The sequence below is a fragment of the Monodelphis domestica genome, chromosome 2 (genome assembly GCF_027887165.1).
Source record: "Monodelphis domestica isolate mMonDom1 chromosome 2, mMonDom1.pri, whole genome shotgun sequence".
Lineage (NCBI taxonomy): Eukaryota > Metazoa > Chordata > Mammalia > Didelphimorphia > Didelphidae > Monodelphis > Monodelphis domestica.
Window position 1 is genome coordinate 180,135,315 of NC_077228.1, and position 18,085 is coordinate 180,153,399.

The following is an 18,085-nucleotide window of genomic DNA, read 5'->3' on the forward strand; positions in this document are numbered from 1 at the left end:
GAGTAAGGGGAATGAGAATGAAGAGCAGAAGGTAATAAATATCTAGATTGGGGGACAAGGAGAATGGTAATACCTTCAGTTGTAATAAGGAAGTTAGAAAGAGGGAAACGTTTTTGGGAAAAGATAAGTTCAATTTTAGACTTAACTGGGTTTAAGATGTCTATGGGATATCCAGTTACATATATTTGAGAATCACCAGCACAGAAAACTAGAAAGAATATCAAGGAGAAGAGAATAATCAACAGTGTCAGAGGCTGTAGGAGAGGTCAAGGATAATTTTTTTAAAGGGTCATATTTGGCAGTTGAGAGATCATTAGTAACTTTGGACACAGCAATTTCAGTTGAATGATGAGGTCAGAAACCAGATTGAAGAGAATTTAGAACTTTAATACAAAAAAAAGAATATATTCTTATAAAGGAACTTGTGTACAAAAGAGTACAATATGACAATAGCTAGTGAGGAGAGAGGGGTCAAAGTAATGGTTTTTTGAGTATACGAAAGGCATGATCGTGTTTGCAGGCAGTAGAAAAGAACTCGGTAGACAAGGAGTCATCTGCTCCAGAGAAAGAGATGGAATGGGATCACCTTTTTGCCATGCCAAGGAAAAGGGCCACCTTATTAAGTGAGACAAGGGCAAAAGTATAGATAATGGAAGAAGGCATCTCAGGAGGTGTAAGTTGAAGAAAAAGAAGCTCTTAGTTATTTGCTTCAAAAAAATTTTTTTTTTAAACATTATTTTTTTTATTTGGTCATTTCCAAACATTATTCACTGGAAACAAAGATCATTTTCTTTTCTCCCCCACCCCCTCTCCCACCACCTTTCCCTCTCCCATAGCCGACACACGATTCCACTGGTTATCACATGTGTTCTTGACTCTTACCCATTTCCCTGTTGTTGGTATTTGCATTAGAGTGTTCATTTAGTCTCTCCTCAGTCATATCCCCTCAACCCCTGTAGTCAAGCAGTTGCTTTTCATCAGTGTTTTTACTCCCACAGTTTATCCTCTGCTTGTGGATAGTATTTTTTAGATCCCTGCAGATTGTTCAGGGACATTGCATTGCCACTAATGGAGAAGTCCATCACCTTCGATTGTACCACAATGTATCAGTCTCTGTGTACATTGTTTTCCTGGTTCTGCTCCTCTTGCTCTGCATCAATTCCTGGAGGTTGTTCCAGTCTCCATGGAATTCCTCTACTTTATTATTCCTTTTAGCACAATAGTATTCCATCACCAACATATACCACAATTTGTTCAGCCATTCCCCAATTGATAGGCATCCCCTTGTTTTCCAATTTTTGGCCATCACAAAGAGTGCAGCTATGAATATTCTTGTACAAGTCTTTTTCCTTATTATCTCTTTGGGGTACAAATCTAGCAGTGCTATAGCTGGATCAAAGGGCAGACAGTCTTTTATCACCCTTTGGGCATAGTTCCAAATTGCTCTCCAGAATGGCTGGATCAATTCACAACTCCACCAGCAATGAATTAGTGTCCCCACTTTGCCACATCCCCTCCAGCATTCATTACTTTCCATAGCTGTCATGTTAGCCAATCTGCTAGGTGTGAGGTGATACCTCAGAGTTGTTTTGATTTGCATCTCTCTAATTATAAGAGATGTAGAGTATTTTTTCATGTGCTTATTAATAGTTTTGATTTCTTTGGCTGAGAACTGCCTATTCATGTCCCTTGCCCATTTAACAATTGGAGAATGGCTTGATTTTTTGTACAATTGATTTAGTTCTTTGTAAATTTGAGTAATTAAACCTTTGTCAGAGGTTTTTATGAAGATTGTTTCCCAATTTGTTGCTAGCCTTCTGATTTTGGTTACATTGGTTTTGTTTGTACAAAAACTTTTTAATTTGATGTATTCCAGATTATTTATTTTGCATTTTGTAACTCTTTCTAAGTCTTGCTTGGTTTTGAGGTCTTTCCCTTCCCAAAGGTCTGACATGTATGCTATTCTGTGTTCGCCTAATTTTCTTTATAGTTTCCTTCTTTATGTTCAAGCCATTCACCCATTTTGAATTTATCTTGGTGTAGGGTGTGAGGTGTTGATCTAAACCTAATCTTTCCCACACTTTCCTCCAATTTTCCCAGCAGTTTTTATGAAATAGTGGATTTTTGTCCCAAAAGCTGGGATCTTTGGGTTTGTCATATACTGTCTTGCTGAGGTCTCTTGCCCCCAGTCTATTCCACTGATCCTCCTTTCTGTCTCTTAGCCAGTACCAAATTGTTTTGATGACCGCTGCTTTATAATATAGTCTGAGATCTGGGACTGCAAGGCCCCCTTCCTTTGTATTTTTTTTTTCATTATTTCCTTGGATATCCTTGATCTTTTGTTCTTCTAAATGAACTTTGTTATGTAAAAAAAATTTTTGGAAGTTTGATAGATGAGTTTGGGTAGGATGGTCATTTTAATTATATTGGCTCGTCCTACCCATGAGCAGTTAATGTTCTTCCAATTGTTCAAGTCTAGTTTTAGTTGTGTGGAAAGTGTTTTGTAGTTGTGTTCATATAGTTCTGTGTTTTTCTTGGGAGATAGATTCCTAAGTATTTTATTTTGTCTAAGGTAATTTTGAATGGGATTTCTCTTTCTAGTTCTTGCTGCTGAGCTGTGTTGGAATTATATAGAAATGCTGATGACTTATGTGGGTTTATTTTGTATCCTGCAACTTTGCTAAAGTTGTTGATTATTTCGATTAGCTTTTTGGTTGAATCTCTAGGATTCTTTAAGTAGACCATCATGTCATCTGCAAAGAGCGATAATTTGGTCTCCTCCTTGCCTCTTTTAATGCCTTCAATTTCTTTTTCTTCTCTAATTGCTACTGCTAGTGTTTCTAATACAATGTCAAATAATAGAGGTGATAATGGGCATCCTTGTTTCACTCCTGATCTTAATGGGAATGGATTTAGTTTATCCCCATTGCAGATGATATTAGTTGATAGTTTTAGATATATACTGTTTATTATTTTTATGAACGACCCTTCTATTCCTATGCTTTCTAGTGTTTTTAGTAGGAATGGGTGTTGTATTTTATCAAAGACTTTTTCTGCATCTATTGAGATAATCATGTGGTTCTTGTTGGTTTGCTTGTTGATGTGGTCAATTATGTGGATAGTTTTCCTAATATTGAACCAGCCCTGCATCCCTGGTATAAATCCTACTTGATCATGGTGGATGACCCTTCTGATCACTTGCTGAAGTCTTTTCGCTATATCCTATTTAAGATTTTTGCATCTATATTCATTAGGGAGATTGGTCTATAATTTCTTTCTCTGTTTTTGTCCTGCCTGGCTTTGGAATTAGTACCATGTTTGTGTCATAAAAGGAGTTTGGTAGAACTCCCTCTTTGCTTATTATATCAAATAGTTTGTATAGTATTGGGATTAGCTGTTCTTTGAATGTTTGATAGAATTCACTTGTGAATCTGTCAGACTCTGGAGATTTTTTCTTAGGAAGTTCTTTGATGGCCTGTTGGATTTCTTTTTCTGATATGGGATTTTTAAATTAATCTATTTCTTCTTCTGTTAGTCTAGGCAATTTATATTTTTGTAAATATTCATCCATATCACCTAGGTTGGTATATTTATTGCCATATAGTTGGGCAAAGTAGTTTTTGATGATTGCCTTAATTTCCTCTTCATTGGAGGTGAGATCCCCCATTTCATACTTGATGCTGTTAATTTGCCTTTCTTCTTTCCTTTTTTAAATTAGATTGACCAGTACTTTGTCGATTTTGTCTGTTTTTTCAAAGTACCAGCTTCTAGTCTTGTTTATTAGCTCAATAGTTCTGTCACTTTCAATTTTATTAATTTCTCCCTTAATTTTTAGGATCTCTAGTTTGGTTTTCTTCTGGGGGGGTTTTAATTTGTTTGTTCTCAAGTTTTTTGATTTGCATTTCCAATTCCTTGATCTCTGTCCTCCCTAATTTGTTAATATATGCACTCAGGGATATGAATTTTCCTCTAAGTACTGCCTTGGCTGCATCCCATAAGGTTTGAAAGGCTGTCTTGCTGTTGTCATTTTCCTCAATGAAATTATTAATTGTTTCTATGATTTCTTCTCTAACTATCCAATTTTGGATTATCATATTATTTAATTTCCAATTAATTTTTGATTTGGCTCTCCATGTACCCTTACCGATCAATATTTTTATTGCCTTGTGATCTGAAAAGGCTGCATTTATTATTTCTGCTTTTCTGCATTTGAGTGCCATGTTTCTGTGACCTAGTGTGTGATCTGTTTTTGTGAATGTGCCATGTGGTGCTGAAAAGAAGGTGTATTCCTTTTTGTCCCTATTTATTTTTCTCCATATGTCTATTAACTCTAATTTTTCTAAGATTTCATTCACCTCTTTTACCTCTTACTTGTTTATTTTTTGGTTTGATTTATCTAAATTTGATAGTGGTTGGTTCAAGTCTCCCACTAATATGGTTTTACTGTCTATTTCCTCATTCAAATCTCCTAGTTTCTCTATTAAAAATTTGGATGCTATACCATTTGGTGCATACATGTTGATTAGTGATATTTCCTCATTGTCTATACTCCCTTTTAACAGAATATATTTACCTTCCCTATCCCTTTTGATCAGGTCTATTTTTGCTTTGGCTTTGTCAGATATCATGATTGCAACTCTTGCCTTCTTTCTATCAGTTGAGGCCGAAAAGGTCTTACTCCAACCTTTAATTCTAACCTTGTGAGTGTCAACCCTCCTCATATGTGTTTCTTGAAGACAACAAATGTAGGGTTTTGGGTTCTAATCCAATCTGCTATTTGTCTACGTTTTAGGGGTGAGTTCATCCCATTCACGTTCAAAGTTATGATTGTCATTTCTGGATTCGCTGGCATTTTGATATCTTCCCCTAGTTCTGACCTTTCTTCTTTATCTATCTCCTTTTGAACCAGTGATTTACTTTAGGTCAGTTCCCCTAGTCCCCTCCCTTGATATGCTTCCCTTTCTAGCCCCTCCCTTTTTATGCTCCCTTCCCCTCCCCCTCCTTAATTTTCCTTTCTTTCTTGCCCTAATGGATAAGATAGAATTCAGGATCCCACTGGATCTAGATGTTCTTCCCTCTCAGATTTGATTTCACTGAGAGTAAGGTTTAAGTAATTCCACTTCATGCTCTCTTCCTCTCCTCATATGAGAGTTCTTCCCCTCCCCTTCCCATGTGTATCTTTATATGGGAAAGATTATTCTATTAAGTCCCCCCCTATTTCTTGAAGTAAATCTTAGTGTTATCGACGGTTCCCCCCCTTTTCCTTTCTTTGCCCCCCACTTTCCCCAAATCTTCTTAATGTCCCAATCTTTCCCTATGCATGTTTCTTCTAACTACTCTTATGATGCATACAATTTTTGAGTTACACAAAACATTTTCCCCACATATTAATATATATAATTTGATGTAAATGTAGTCCTTATAGAAGAGAGTTTGACTTAAAGAAAAAGATAAGATTTATCTCCTTTTCCCTTTCATATTTACCTTTTCATGTTTCTCTTGCTTTCTGTGCTTGGATATCAAATTTTCCACTATGTTCTGGTCTTTTCTTAGCAAATGCTTGGAAATCTTCTATTTTGTTGAATGCCCATACTTTCCCCTGGAAGTATATAGTCAGTTTTGCTGGGTAGTTGATTCTTGGTTGGAGACCCAGCTCTCTTGCCTTTCTAAATATCGTGTTCCATGCTTTGCGGTCTCTTAGTGTGTTAGCCGCTAAGTCGTGTGTGATCCTTATGGGAGCCCCCTTATATCTGAAGCTCCTCTTCTTGGCTTCTTGTAGGATTTTCTCCTTTTCTTGGAAGCTCTTGAATTTGGTGATTACATTCCTAGGGGTTGTCTTTTGGGGATTTAGTATAGAGGGTGTTCTGTGAACCCTTTCTATTTCTATTTTGCCCCCTTGATCCAGAACGTGTGGGCAATTTTCTTTTATAATCTCCTGTAGAATAATATCGAGTTTATTGTTTTTCTGGGAGACCAATAATTCGGAGGTTGTCTCTTCTCCCTCTGTTTTCCAAATCTGTGACCTTTTCAGTGAGATATTTTATGTTTTCTTCTAATTCATTAATTTTTTGGCTTTGCTTTATTGATTCTTGCTGTTTTAGGATCTCACTTTCTTCGAGTTGCTTAATTCTGGTCGTTAGGGACTGGTTTTGCTTTTCAGCTTTGTCTGCCCTTCTTTTGGATGCTTCGAGCTCTTTTTCCAATTGAGCAGTCTTATCTGTCAGACTGCTGATCTCTTTCTCCCATTTTTCTTTCCAGGTTTCCATCTTTTGGATAAGTTCCAGTTTGAGATCTTCCAGAGCTTGTTGATAGTTTCCATTTTGGGAGGCATGTTCTGATTTTTTTTGGATTTCCTCCTCATTCTCTTCTTTTCCTTGGGTACTTCCACCATAAAAGTTTTCAATAGTCACCTTTTTCCCTTTCTTCCTGGAGGCTTGATTTTGGGCCATGTGAGCCATCCCTTTGGTGGTTTTATTCCCCTTTCCTTTTTGGTCTGGGGTCTGGGTGATATGGGCGGGTTTTCTGTGAATTTAGGTTGCTTCAGACTAGTTCTTCCCAGCCTCCGAGGTTTCTTAGAGCGCTGGGCCCCTGATCACAGCCAAACTGCCCAGGTGTTCAGCTCCGCCCAGATAATCAGCGCGTGGTCCACCCTTGGTGTTTAGCTCCACCCTGATGCTCTGTGCAACCACAGCTCCCTGGGCCCCCTCTGCTCAGTGAAGGATTCTCCCATGAAACCGCCCTGAGACGTTTTTTCCTGGCAGTCCCCAGATCCCAAGGACCCTGGAGTGCCCCCCCAGACAGAGACGTTCCCCACTCACTCGCTGTCCCAGTGAGCGCTCTGATAGCTCATTCTGGTTTGGTGGGGGAGTTGGGGGGGGGAAGGGAGGCTCAGTTCACGTTTTTGTGCAAGCTTTCCTCCTTCTTATTATAGTGTGGAAATGTTCAAACCCCGCGTACCTTTGCCTCTGTGATGTACTGGGGAGTACTGGGGATTCCTTCTGTTCCTACAAAGGTGATTTTTGTGCTCCTTTGATGTAGTCTATTTCGTTCAATGCCGGGGAGAGTAAGTGTGTGGCGTCTAGATTACAGCCATGATTACCTGTGCTTGCAGCCATGATTACCCGCTGCTTCAATTTTTTAGGTGAAATATGAAACAAGCTTAGAGAGTTGGAAGAGGGACATCCTTGGGAAAGATGAAAAGGAATAAAAAGTTTTGGAAAAGCTATTCTGGTGAGTGAGATAGTGAGTCAGGGAAGTATAAAAAAGCATTGCCTTGCAACAGTGAAAGTTTACCTGAGATTATGTAACAAGAATGTAATGGACCTAGTCACGACTGTTTTGCCATTTTTTGTCAAACATTAATTTGTTCTTTTTTCTTTCCTACCTAACAACTACATAGTAGAGTTAGGCTACTATATTTCCAAAAAGAAGAGATATTGCTTGTTCATTCCCTTTGGAGAAATCACATCAATAAATTTTATTCATCATTGATTGTGAATGGTGTCAAAGTAAAATGTTGTACAAATTCCAGTTTACTATGCTATCTTATTTAAATTCAGAAAGAAAGTTTACTTGGAAAGAGCATTAATTAGTATAACTATAAATAAATACTAACAGTCTGGAAACAAAATGTGTACCCATCCATTGGAACAGGGCTAAGCAAATTTCTTTTTTTATTGTCATGTAAAACACACTTCCATATTGGTCATTGTTGTAAGAGCGAAGTCATACATAACCAAAATCCCAAAATAAAACCATAAATACACTGATATGAAAGACTACTACAACTCTAGAGGTAGATAGTATTCCCCATCATAAGTCTTTCAGGATTGTCCTAGATCATTGCATTGCTAAGAGTAGCCAAGTTTTCACAGATAATCATTGCCCAATATTGCTGTTTTTGACAGTGTCCTCCCAGTTCTCCTGGTTTCCCTCTGCATCAGTTTCTGCAGATCTTTCCAGATCTTTCTGAAATCATCTTGCTTATAATTTCCTTAAGCACAATTGTATTCCATTAACAACATATACTACAATTTATTCAACCATTCCCTATTTGATGGACATTTCCTCAATTTCCAGTTCTTTTGCCACCACAAAAAGAGCTGCTATAAATATTTTTGTATACCCTTTTTTATACCTTTTTAGGATACAGACCCAGTAATGTTATTACCAGATCAAAGGGTATGCACAGTTTTATGAGTTAAACAAATTGTAGTAAATTAATATAATTTACCGTATGGAATCAAGAATATGTAGAATCAGGGAAATGTTGGAAAGCATATAGGTCTTTGCTATTTCCTACAGGAACAACACATTTCTTTTACCTCCTTCTGAATTTTTTCCCCTTTAAGTTATTGTATATTTCTTCCTCTTCAGGGGCAACAATTTTCCCTCTTAAAGCACTACAAACTATCTAGGTCTCCTTCCTAGGCCATACAAACTCATTGTTACTTAAAATGTACCTGTTGGGTTATACTCTTTAATGCAACTCTTTAAGATTTATTATTATTTACATTATAATATCACACTAGGCTCTTTTTTATAAAAGAGAAAAAGTTAGTAATAACTTTCTTGGTTAATGATAGTTGTAAGTCACAGTCAAATAATTTGAGAGTATCGTTGGTGTTAAATCCGTTATGAGTCTTATTTAAATCCCATAATGGAAAGTAGTTTTCCCCTTCCCCTTGACTCTTATTCCCTCTATCTCAAATGATATAGCATAAGTTAATGATTAAACTTGGAAAGATTGAGGGTAGGACTTGTTTCTTAATCATGTATTGTTCCAACAAAAATAGTGTATAGTGAGCTGGGGAGTTCACTATTTCTTGGGAACTCTTGCATTCCTTCCTAGTTCACAGGAAAAGGATATATATAAATACAAAAATATGTAACCTTATAGTGACTCTTTATATGACATTGTTTGATCTTTTCAGTCATTGCTTTTCTCTGTTGACCTTTCAATTATATATAATATTTTTATTTTACTTAAAAATCTAAGGGAAAAGGAGGAAGGGGCAATAAAATTATTAAAATTTAATTTTAATTTTATTATTACTATATTTTGTTCATGTGTTTATGCTTCATAAATTAATACCTTTTTGTCTACTCTTGCATGTCTTAGTTCCAGAAAGCAGAATCTGATCTGGATTATATTCAACACAAGCTGGAATTTGAAGTCGAGAAAAATCTTCCTGATAATTCGTCAGGAGAGGTAACCCATTCAAATGTTTTCATATAAAATTATTACTTTGTAGCTATTAGCATATATTTTGTTGGTAACACACCGACTGTGTAACAAATCATTTGATTTTGTGAGATTGTAATTGATATAATTCAAATCCCTTGATTTTATTATTGTAGGTATTCCTTCCAGAAATACAAATCCCTGTTTAACCATTGTGACTTTTGTCCAAGTCCTCCAATAACTTCTCCAAAGGAGATCCATTGTAACATGTGGAACCTTTTTCACATTCTTTTGATAATAGGTATAATGGAAAGAGAACTGACTTTGGAATTAGAGGATTTGGGTTGTAATCCTGTCTCTCTTTTTTTTTTTAACCCTTACCTTCCGTCTTGGAGTCAATACTGTGTATTTGCTCCAAGGCAGAAGAGTGGTAAGGGCTAGGCAATGGGGGTCAAGTGACTTGCCCAGGGTCACACAGCTGGGAAGTGTCTGAGGCTGTAATCCTGTCTCTTGTCTCACTACCTAAGTTACTGCAGACAAATCACCTAAACTCTGTGGTCTTCAGTTTCTTCATCTCTGAAATGAAAGGATTGGCTTAGATGATTTCTAAGATCAGTGCCAGCTCTAAATATGTGATCTTAATATGAGAATACCACAGGCCATCCATTCTTTTTTCAAGCATACTTTCTTTTCCAATATCCTTTACTCCATTTCTCCTTTAAATAGTTCATTCTCATTGTAGAACTTTATCCTTCCATATGTCCTTCTACTTGAGTTTGGTCAGTAATAGAGACTAACAGGAGATATATAATTGACAGAAGGTACTTTCTAGAGATATCCAGAAATAAGGAAATTTATGACTACTCAATTATATTCTCAAAGTAGAAATAACAGTAGATAGAAATACAACCTTTGAGATGTATAGAAATCTCTACTTTATTTTTTATTGTGATACAAAATAAACTTCCATATTGGTCACTGTTGTAGAAGCACACTCATACAGAACCAAAACCCCAAAATAAAACCAAAAATACGCTGATGTGAAAGATGACTCCAACAGTTCTTTCTTTAGAGGTAGATGACATTCCTTGTCATAAGTCTTTTAGTTTTATCTGAGATCATTGCATTGCTGAGAGTAGCTAAGTTTTCACAGATAATCATTGTCCAATATTGCTATTATTGTGTACAATGTATACCCAGTTCTATTTATTTTTCTCTGCATCAGTTCCTGCAGATCTTTCCAGCTTTTTCTGAAATCGTCTTATTGTTTCCTTTAGCACAATAGTATTCTATTACCAACATTTACCACAATCTATTTAGCCATTCCCCAACTGATGAACATCCCCTCAATTTCCAGTTCTTTACTACCACAAAAAGAGCAGCTGTAAATATTTTTGTACAAGTAGGTGCTTTCCCTTTTTTTATTATTTCTTTGGTGATGTATAGAAATCTTGAGATTTTTAAAGAGCAAGTAAGTGCCCATAAGAATTTTTAGAATTAAGTTGATTTGATTTTTCTTCCTTGTTCCTTTTCTCCTCTTTCTTGTGACTGTAGATTATAACCTAGTTGTCTTGAATCAGTGGTGGAACCTTAGAATTAGTATGCAGAAGACTGTGTTATAGTGGAAAGAACACTGGATTTGAAGGCAGAAGATCTGAATTTAAATATCAGCTTTGTTACTTATTACCTATACAATTGGGCTATACTCTTGGGGCTTATTTTCTCATCTATAAAATGAAGTTGGATTATGATCTTCAAAGATTTTCTGTAGTCCTACTACCTTTTTTATAAGAGAGCTGGTATATATATTCATTATTTCCCCCTTTTTTCTTTCACAGATTACCTAATGCCACCTTACATAAGCAATTTTATTCCCATTCATAAACACCCAACCTCATATTTCTTCTCTTCCAACTCTTATCCAGTTATTTCAGGAAAATCTCTCCTTTATTCTACTTTCTTTTATAGCCATTCATGAGCTAAAACATTACCTCCAAATAGATGTTAAGTATAAAGTAGTGTTAATGACACAACTAGATCAAGGGGAGAAAAAAAAGCTATATATTTTCAAGTGAAATTAGACAAGAGGAAAAAAAAAATCCATTCCATTGACATGAAAGGCTCTTGAAAACATCCAGAAGATCTTCATCCAGAAAACATCTTCAGAATCTCCACAAAACTCTCTCTAGCTATCTCATCCCTCCAGATCTAATTATAACAACTTCCTCCTCTCTAACTTCCGATATGCCCTAATTCAGTTCTTTTGCAGAAGTGGGTAACCATGGTTATGGGATATAGCATATAATGTCAGACTTTTTTAATATGTTGTTTAGTTTTGTGAAGCGTTTTCTTGCTTTTTTCATAATTTATTATAAGAGATGGCTCTCTGGATGGGGGAAAGGAGAAACATGCAGTGGGAACTCTAGGTGATATAAAAATTATATCAATAAGATTTATTTTTAAAAATTTCAGGTATCAGCATTTAAGTAAAAAAAGTCTATTTGTGGTTTTGTTTTATTTATTATCTAGTATAGCAACCATATTGTTCCCTACGTATCTCCATTGAAAGTGTATAGTATTTCAATGACATTATGGGTTAAACAGGTTTTCATGATCTAGTCTGGGAATATAACTACTGTTTTGTGCTGTGTTCTAAGTTTCAGATAACTATTTTACGAAATTTTAGAACAATGCATTTGGAGACTTCTTTTTCTTCATAACACTTTATTGTCATATGTGAATTTTAGATTTACTCCACCCTGCTTAGTCTAACAAAACAGGAATGTCTATACCCCTGTGTTGAGGAGGATGGCCTATGACAGACATGTGCTAGCAAATGACAAATCAGAAACAACTGACAGATCCCCTGGGCTGTCCTAAGTCAAGCTTAAGCTACCATTGGTACATGTGAGATGCAGGAAGTGATGTAAAAAAACGGTCTATATATTTCACTTCCTCTCTTGGGCTGTTTTCGCGGAGAGGTGGCTTTGGCTCTTGGTGGAGAGGTGGCTGGGCGTCTTGGCATCTTGGCGTGGTTGCAGCTATTGTCCAGGTTTGGCAGTGAGCGTCCTTGATACAATACTGGGAGAAGCTTAGTAGCGTAGTTCAGGTGAGGCATCTTCCCTGAACTCTTTCAGAGTTTAGGCTGATTCCTTTATTTCCTTTACCTTTCCTAAAAACGCCACCCTCCTAGGAGGCCCCTCATCTCGGAGGAGGCCTCGTGGCTGAAAGCTCTCTGAACTCCCCTTGGCTTAGGCTAGGCTGGAGAAATCTTATACCCTTTTCCCTCTCTCTTCTTAATTCTTTCCCTCTGTTAATTAAACCACCATAAAAATCCCAAACTGACTTGAGTATTTTTATTGGGATTTGAATTAATCCCTGGCAACCATAAGGATATTAGTCAAAACCCCTAAATTTATCCCTTACACATAACAGTAAAAAAATCTAGTTTCCATATAAAACTAAAATAATGGAGAAAACCATGTTTCTTTAAGGTAGCTAGCATGGCTTCTTTCTTCACCACTGTACTGAAATTTTTTTTTTAAAACTCAAGGTTGTTTGATTACAAAGTATTTCTTATGTCTCTCCTTTACAGTATATTCCCAATGCCTCTTCTCTACTCTAAGATCTAAGAACTTTATTACTTCATGCCTAAATTACTCTTAATATTCTTGTTAAAACTACTTCCTGCTTCTACTTTTTCCCCCACCAAACTGTCCTACATTCTTCTATTGGGTATTCCTTTGTATATACTACTTTTGTCATGGAACACTACTGTTTCTAGAAGGTGAAGGGAGTGGATAGAGGAACCTGTAGTGTGCTCCCTTAGATTCTCATTAGATAATATTTATAAGGTGTTTTGCAAATTTCTAATGTTTTATATAGATGTCAGGTATGGTGGTGGTTTGATATTAGTCCCTTGAAGCTAAGAGCAAGGAAGAAAGGAAACAAGCATTTATTTACAAATATTATCTCTTTTGATCCTCACAACAACCCTGGGATGGAAGTGATATCATTTCTATTTTACATTGAGGAAACTGAAGTAAGAGAGGTTAAGAGTCTTGCCCAGGATTAGATAGCTGTAGTAAGTACGCAAAGCCACATTTGAATTAAGAAAATGAAGAGAAATGATGATTAAAGCATCAGAGAATCATCAGGAGGATATCAGGCCGGTGAAATTTGTTGAGGAAACAAGGAGAAAAATCTGTAATTAACATCCTGAGGCCATAAGGAGGGAAGACTGAGCTCCTATTGAAGATACTCATTTTCTTTTTTAATTTAGAAGGTAAGGTAGTCCACCAGAAAAGGGTAGACGGTGGTTGGGACTAGAAGTTCAGGAGATTGATAGTTTGGAACTAATACAGGAAATTAACAAGGAATTAATAAAAGAACTACAAAAAGATAACATGATTTGTACACAAAAAGGACAGAAAGCAGAATTATAGCAAATAGCAATGAAATGTGCCCTCAAATGAACTTTTTTTTAAGGTGATAAATCTATTTTTTAAATGTTTTACTGATCTGTTTTCTTTTAAACATCCATATAACTTCTCAGTGGCTATCCCTCTCCTCAAATAGAACCCTTCCTTGTAACAAAATAAGCACAGACAAATAAACTAATCAATATTTTGGTCATATCTGAAAATGCTTGCCAAGTTCTATACTTCATGTCTGTTAACTTTTGCTGATAGACAGGAGACATCCTTTACCATCAAGTCTTCTGATGACATAATTAGTCTATATTTACTGACACTCAATTCTTTCAGAGTGGTTGTCCTTTACATTGTTGTTATGATCATGGAAATTATTCTTCTGGTTCTACTCGCCTTACTCTGGATTAGCTCCTATAAATCTTACAAAATTTCTTTATATTCTTTATAATTGCCATTTTTTTAAAAATTAAAAACCCTTACCTTCCATCTTGGAGTCAATATGTATTGGCTCCAAGGCAGAAGAGTGGTAAGGGCTAGACAATGGGGGTTAAGTGACCTGCCCAGGGTCACACAGCTGGGAAGTGTCTGAGGCCAGATTTGAACCTAGGACCTCCCGCCTCTAGGCCTGGCTCTCAATCCACTGAGCCACCCAGCTGCCCCCTATCATTGCCATTTCTTATGGCACCATACTATTTTTCATTTATATTCCTATGCTCCATTAAGTTCAGCCATTTCCCAGTCAGCAATTACCTACTTTCCCTCCAGTTTTTTGCTATTATGAAAATCACTGTTAAATATTTTTGTATACATGAGACTTTTCTCCCTTTTTTCATCCTCCTTTGTGTATGTCTAATAGTAGTGTGGGTCAAAGAGTATGGTTCTATTTAGTGACTTATTTAGTATAATTCTGTATTTAAGCAGTACTATAGAAGAGGCATATTTAAATGTGTGAGTTTATATATAGATTCACATGTATATTGCTGTGTGTACATCTATACACACACATATCCATTAGATTGTAACTTCTTTGAAGGCAAGTCCTCTCTCATGCTGAGAGGAGCAAAGTCTATCTAAGTAATATCCAGCATATATTCAGTATTGAATAAATCCCAATTTAAATGGTTAAAGATGTGTTATAGTATGATATGAATATATTCATTTTTTGTTTTAAACATAATGTAATTTCTTCTTTCTGTGTGTTTTCCATTTGATATAGGAGAATCCACTTACACTGTTAAAGGAATTCTCAATGATGAAGTCACGATATAAGACTTTGTGTGCCCAACTGGAACAAGTTGCTGTTGAGCAGAAAGAGTCTATGAACTGTATTCGTGCTACTTTAAATAATACAATGAAAATGGTACAACAACTAGAGCAACAAGCAGATCTGGAGGTAATGCTCCTATTTGGCAATTAAGAATGCTCATTTTTAGTTCCCTGTGTTACAGAACAGAAAGGACAGTTCATCCACTGAAAATGTTTAAATGACTTTCATACTTGAGAACATAACAATTGCTTTGAAATATATCCTTGACTTCCTGAAGTTACAATTTAAATTATTATATTTTTTATTCTCTAAATTCAGGTCCCCTAATAATATGTAGCTAGTCTTTAGTATAGTATGTTTCATTTGTGGCAGTGGATTAAGTTATTACTATGGGAAAGGAGAACAAGCTATACAAACCCTATCAATTTGATCTTTAAAAAAAAACAATACTATCAGGTTGTCAGAAGAACTTCTTTTCCCCTTTTTCTTTGACTGCAAGAAACATTTTCCATTTTTTCAAACCCTATATGTACAATGCAACCACATTGTGATTAATGTAAAATCCAAATGGAGGATTTTCTATTTTCTGTTAGAGTCAGTAGGGAGATATTTGAGCAGGGAAATGCCCTTTAGGAACATCACAGGCCCCTGTGTAAAGGATGAATTAGCAAAAAGGAGGAGGCCAGTGAGAAACCTATTGCAGAAGTCCAGGAAAAGAGGATCCTGGATTATGATAATGATTGTGTGAATGAAGAGAAGGAAGAAGATGGGGGAGATTTTGAGAGAGTAGTATTGACAAGACTTGACAACTGATTTCTGACTACTTGGTGGACATTTCACCCAATTGTCACATTGACATCTCAAACTCATCATGTATAAGACATAATTTTTCCTTCTAAATCTACCTTTTCTTCTAACTTCCTATTTCTGTGCAAAGTCCTGCCATTTTTTCCTTTTTCTATTCACCCAGGTTTAAACCTAGGAATCAATTTGTTAATTTAATTCCCTCAACATCTTCCATACAAGTTGTCATCTCTCTAGGCTCAAAATGTCCACACTAGTCCAGACTCTTTTCACTCTTCTGAATTATTGCATAGCTTTCAAATTGACCCATTGCATACAATCTCTTCTCTTTCAAATTCTTCAATATAGCTGCCTAACTCATATTCTTTTTTTCCATTTTCTTTTCTTTTCTTTTTTTTAATTTTAATATTATTTTATTTGGTCGTTTTCATACATTATTCACTGGAAACAAAGATCGTTTTCTTTTCCTCCCCCCCCCCCCCCCCCCCCCGCCTTTCCCTCTCCCATAGCCGACGCATGATTCCACTGGTTATCACATGTGTTCTTGACTCGAACCCATTTCCCTGTTGTTGGAGTTTGCATTATAGTGTTCATTTAGAGTCTCTCCTCAGTCTTATCTCCTCCAACCCTGTAGTCAAGCAGTTGCTTTTCAGCGGTGTTTTTACTCCCACAGTTTATCCTCTGCTTGTGGGTAGTATTTTTTTTTAGATCCCTGCAGATTGTTCAGGGAAATTGCATTGATACTAATGGAGAAGTCCATCACCTTCGATTGTACCACAATGTATCAGTCTCTGTGTATAATGTTTTCCTGGTTCTGCTCCTTTCGCTCTGCATCACTTCCTGGAGGTTGTTCCAGTCTCCATGGAATTCCTCCACTTTATTATTCCTTTTAGCACAATAGTATTCCATCACCAACATATACCACAATTTGTTCAGCCATTCCCCAATTGAAGGGCATCCCCTTGTTTTCCAATTTTTGGCCACCACAAAGAGTGCAGCTATGAATATTCTTGTACAAGTCTTTTTCCTTATTATCTCTTTGGGATACAAGCCCAGCAGTGCTATGGCTGGATCAAAGGGCAGACAGTCTTTTATCGCCCTTTGGACATAGTTCCAAATTGCCCTCCAGAATGGTTGGATCAATTCACAACTCCACCAGCAATGAATTAATGTCCCCACTTTGCCACATCCCCTCCAGCATTCATTACTTTGCATAGCTGTCATGTTAGCCAATCTGCTAGGTGTGAGATGATACCTCAGAGTTGTTTTGATTTGCATCTCTCTGATTATAAGAGATGTAGAGCACTTTTTCATGTGCTTATTAATAGTTTTGATTTCTTTGGCGCCTAACTCATATTCTTAAAGTACAAGGAGTCTTTACTTCCCTACTCAAAAAACCCCAGTGACTTCACATTGCCTTTATGATAACATACAAACTCATTTGTTCTGCATTTAAAGTCTTTCACAGTCTGACTTCAGTTTATATTTCTAGTCTGATGACAAATTACTCTCCTATAGCACTCTCACTTCAGCCAAATGCAGTTGGCCTACTTACATCTACCCCATAATGAACAATATTTTATTTCCTTTTTTAAACAGAAGCTGAATCTGTGTCTGGAATGCTCTTCCTCTTCACTTCATGAAATTCCTAGTTCCTGTCAAGGTTCAGGGACTTTTCTGATCCCAATAATTTAACTCTCAATCACTATTTATTTTATATATATCTTGTGTTCACTTTTCTCTGGATAGGTCAGATACCTATAGTAGAATCCCTTGAACTCATTCCTTATCCTTTTTTTTTTTTTAAAACAACCCTTACCTTCCATCTTGGAGTCAATACTGTGTATTGGCTCCAAGGCAGAAGAGTGGTAAGGGCTAGGCAATGGGGGTCAAGTGACTTGCCCAGGGTCACACAGCTGGGAAGTGTCTTAGCCAAATTTGAACCTAGGACCTCCCTTCTCTAGGCCTGGCTCTCAACCATTGAGCTACCCAGCTGCCCCCTCATTCCTTATCCTTTTGCAAATGACCTCTGCCTTTATACCTCTACTGAAACTGCTGTTTGGAATAAGCAACCAATAAATTCCTAATGTCCAGATCTACTGGTCTTTTCTTCTTAGCCTCATTTTCTTTAAGTACTCTGTCATATTTGCTACTATGAAGTTATTTCTGCCTTTGTATTCTGAATAAGGTCTCTTCTCTTGATTTCATGACAACGTGTATTCATCTGGTTCTCTCCTGTCTCTCTAACCACTTTTTCTCAGTCTTTCCTTAGCTCTTCCTCTACTTACTCCCTTATTGTGAAGCTACCCAAAGACTCTGTCACTGACCTCCTTCTCTGAATTCTTCCCTCTTATCTCATCTGTTTTCATGACTGCAGCTTTCAAATCGTATGTGGAT

General features: G+C 36.6%; 1 protein-coding gene across 1 annotated transcript in view; it reads left to right on the forward strand.

The window, feature by feature from the left end:
• Window positions 1–18,085, forward strand: part of SKA2 (spindle and kinetochore associated complex subunit 2) — a 62,870-nt gene that overhangs the window by 24,780 nt on the left and 20,005 nt on the right. Inside the window, exons 3-4 of the mRNA XM_056814656.1 lie at window positions 9,122–9,211; window positions 14,834–15,010. Of these exons, the coding sequence (XP_056670634.1) occupies window positions 9,122–9,211; window positions 14,834–15,010 (267 nt within the window). The remainder of the gene's footprint in view (window positions 1–9,121; window positions 9,212–14,833; window positions 15,011–18,085) is intronic.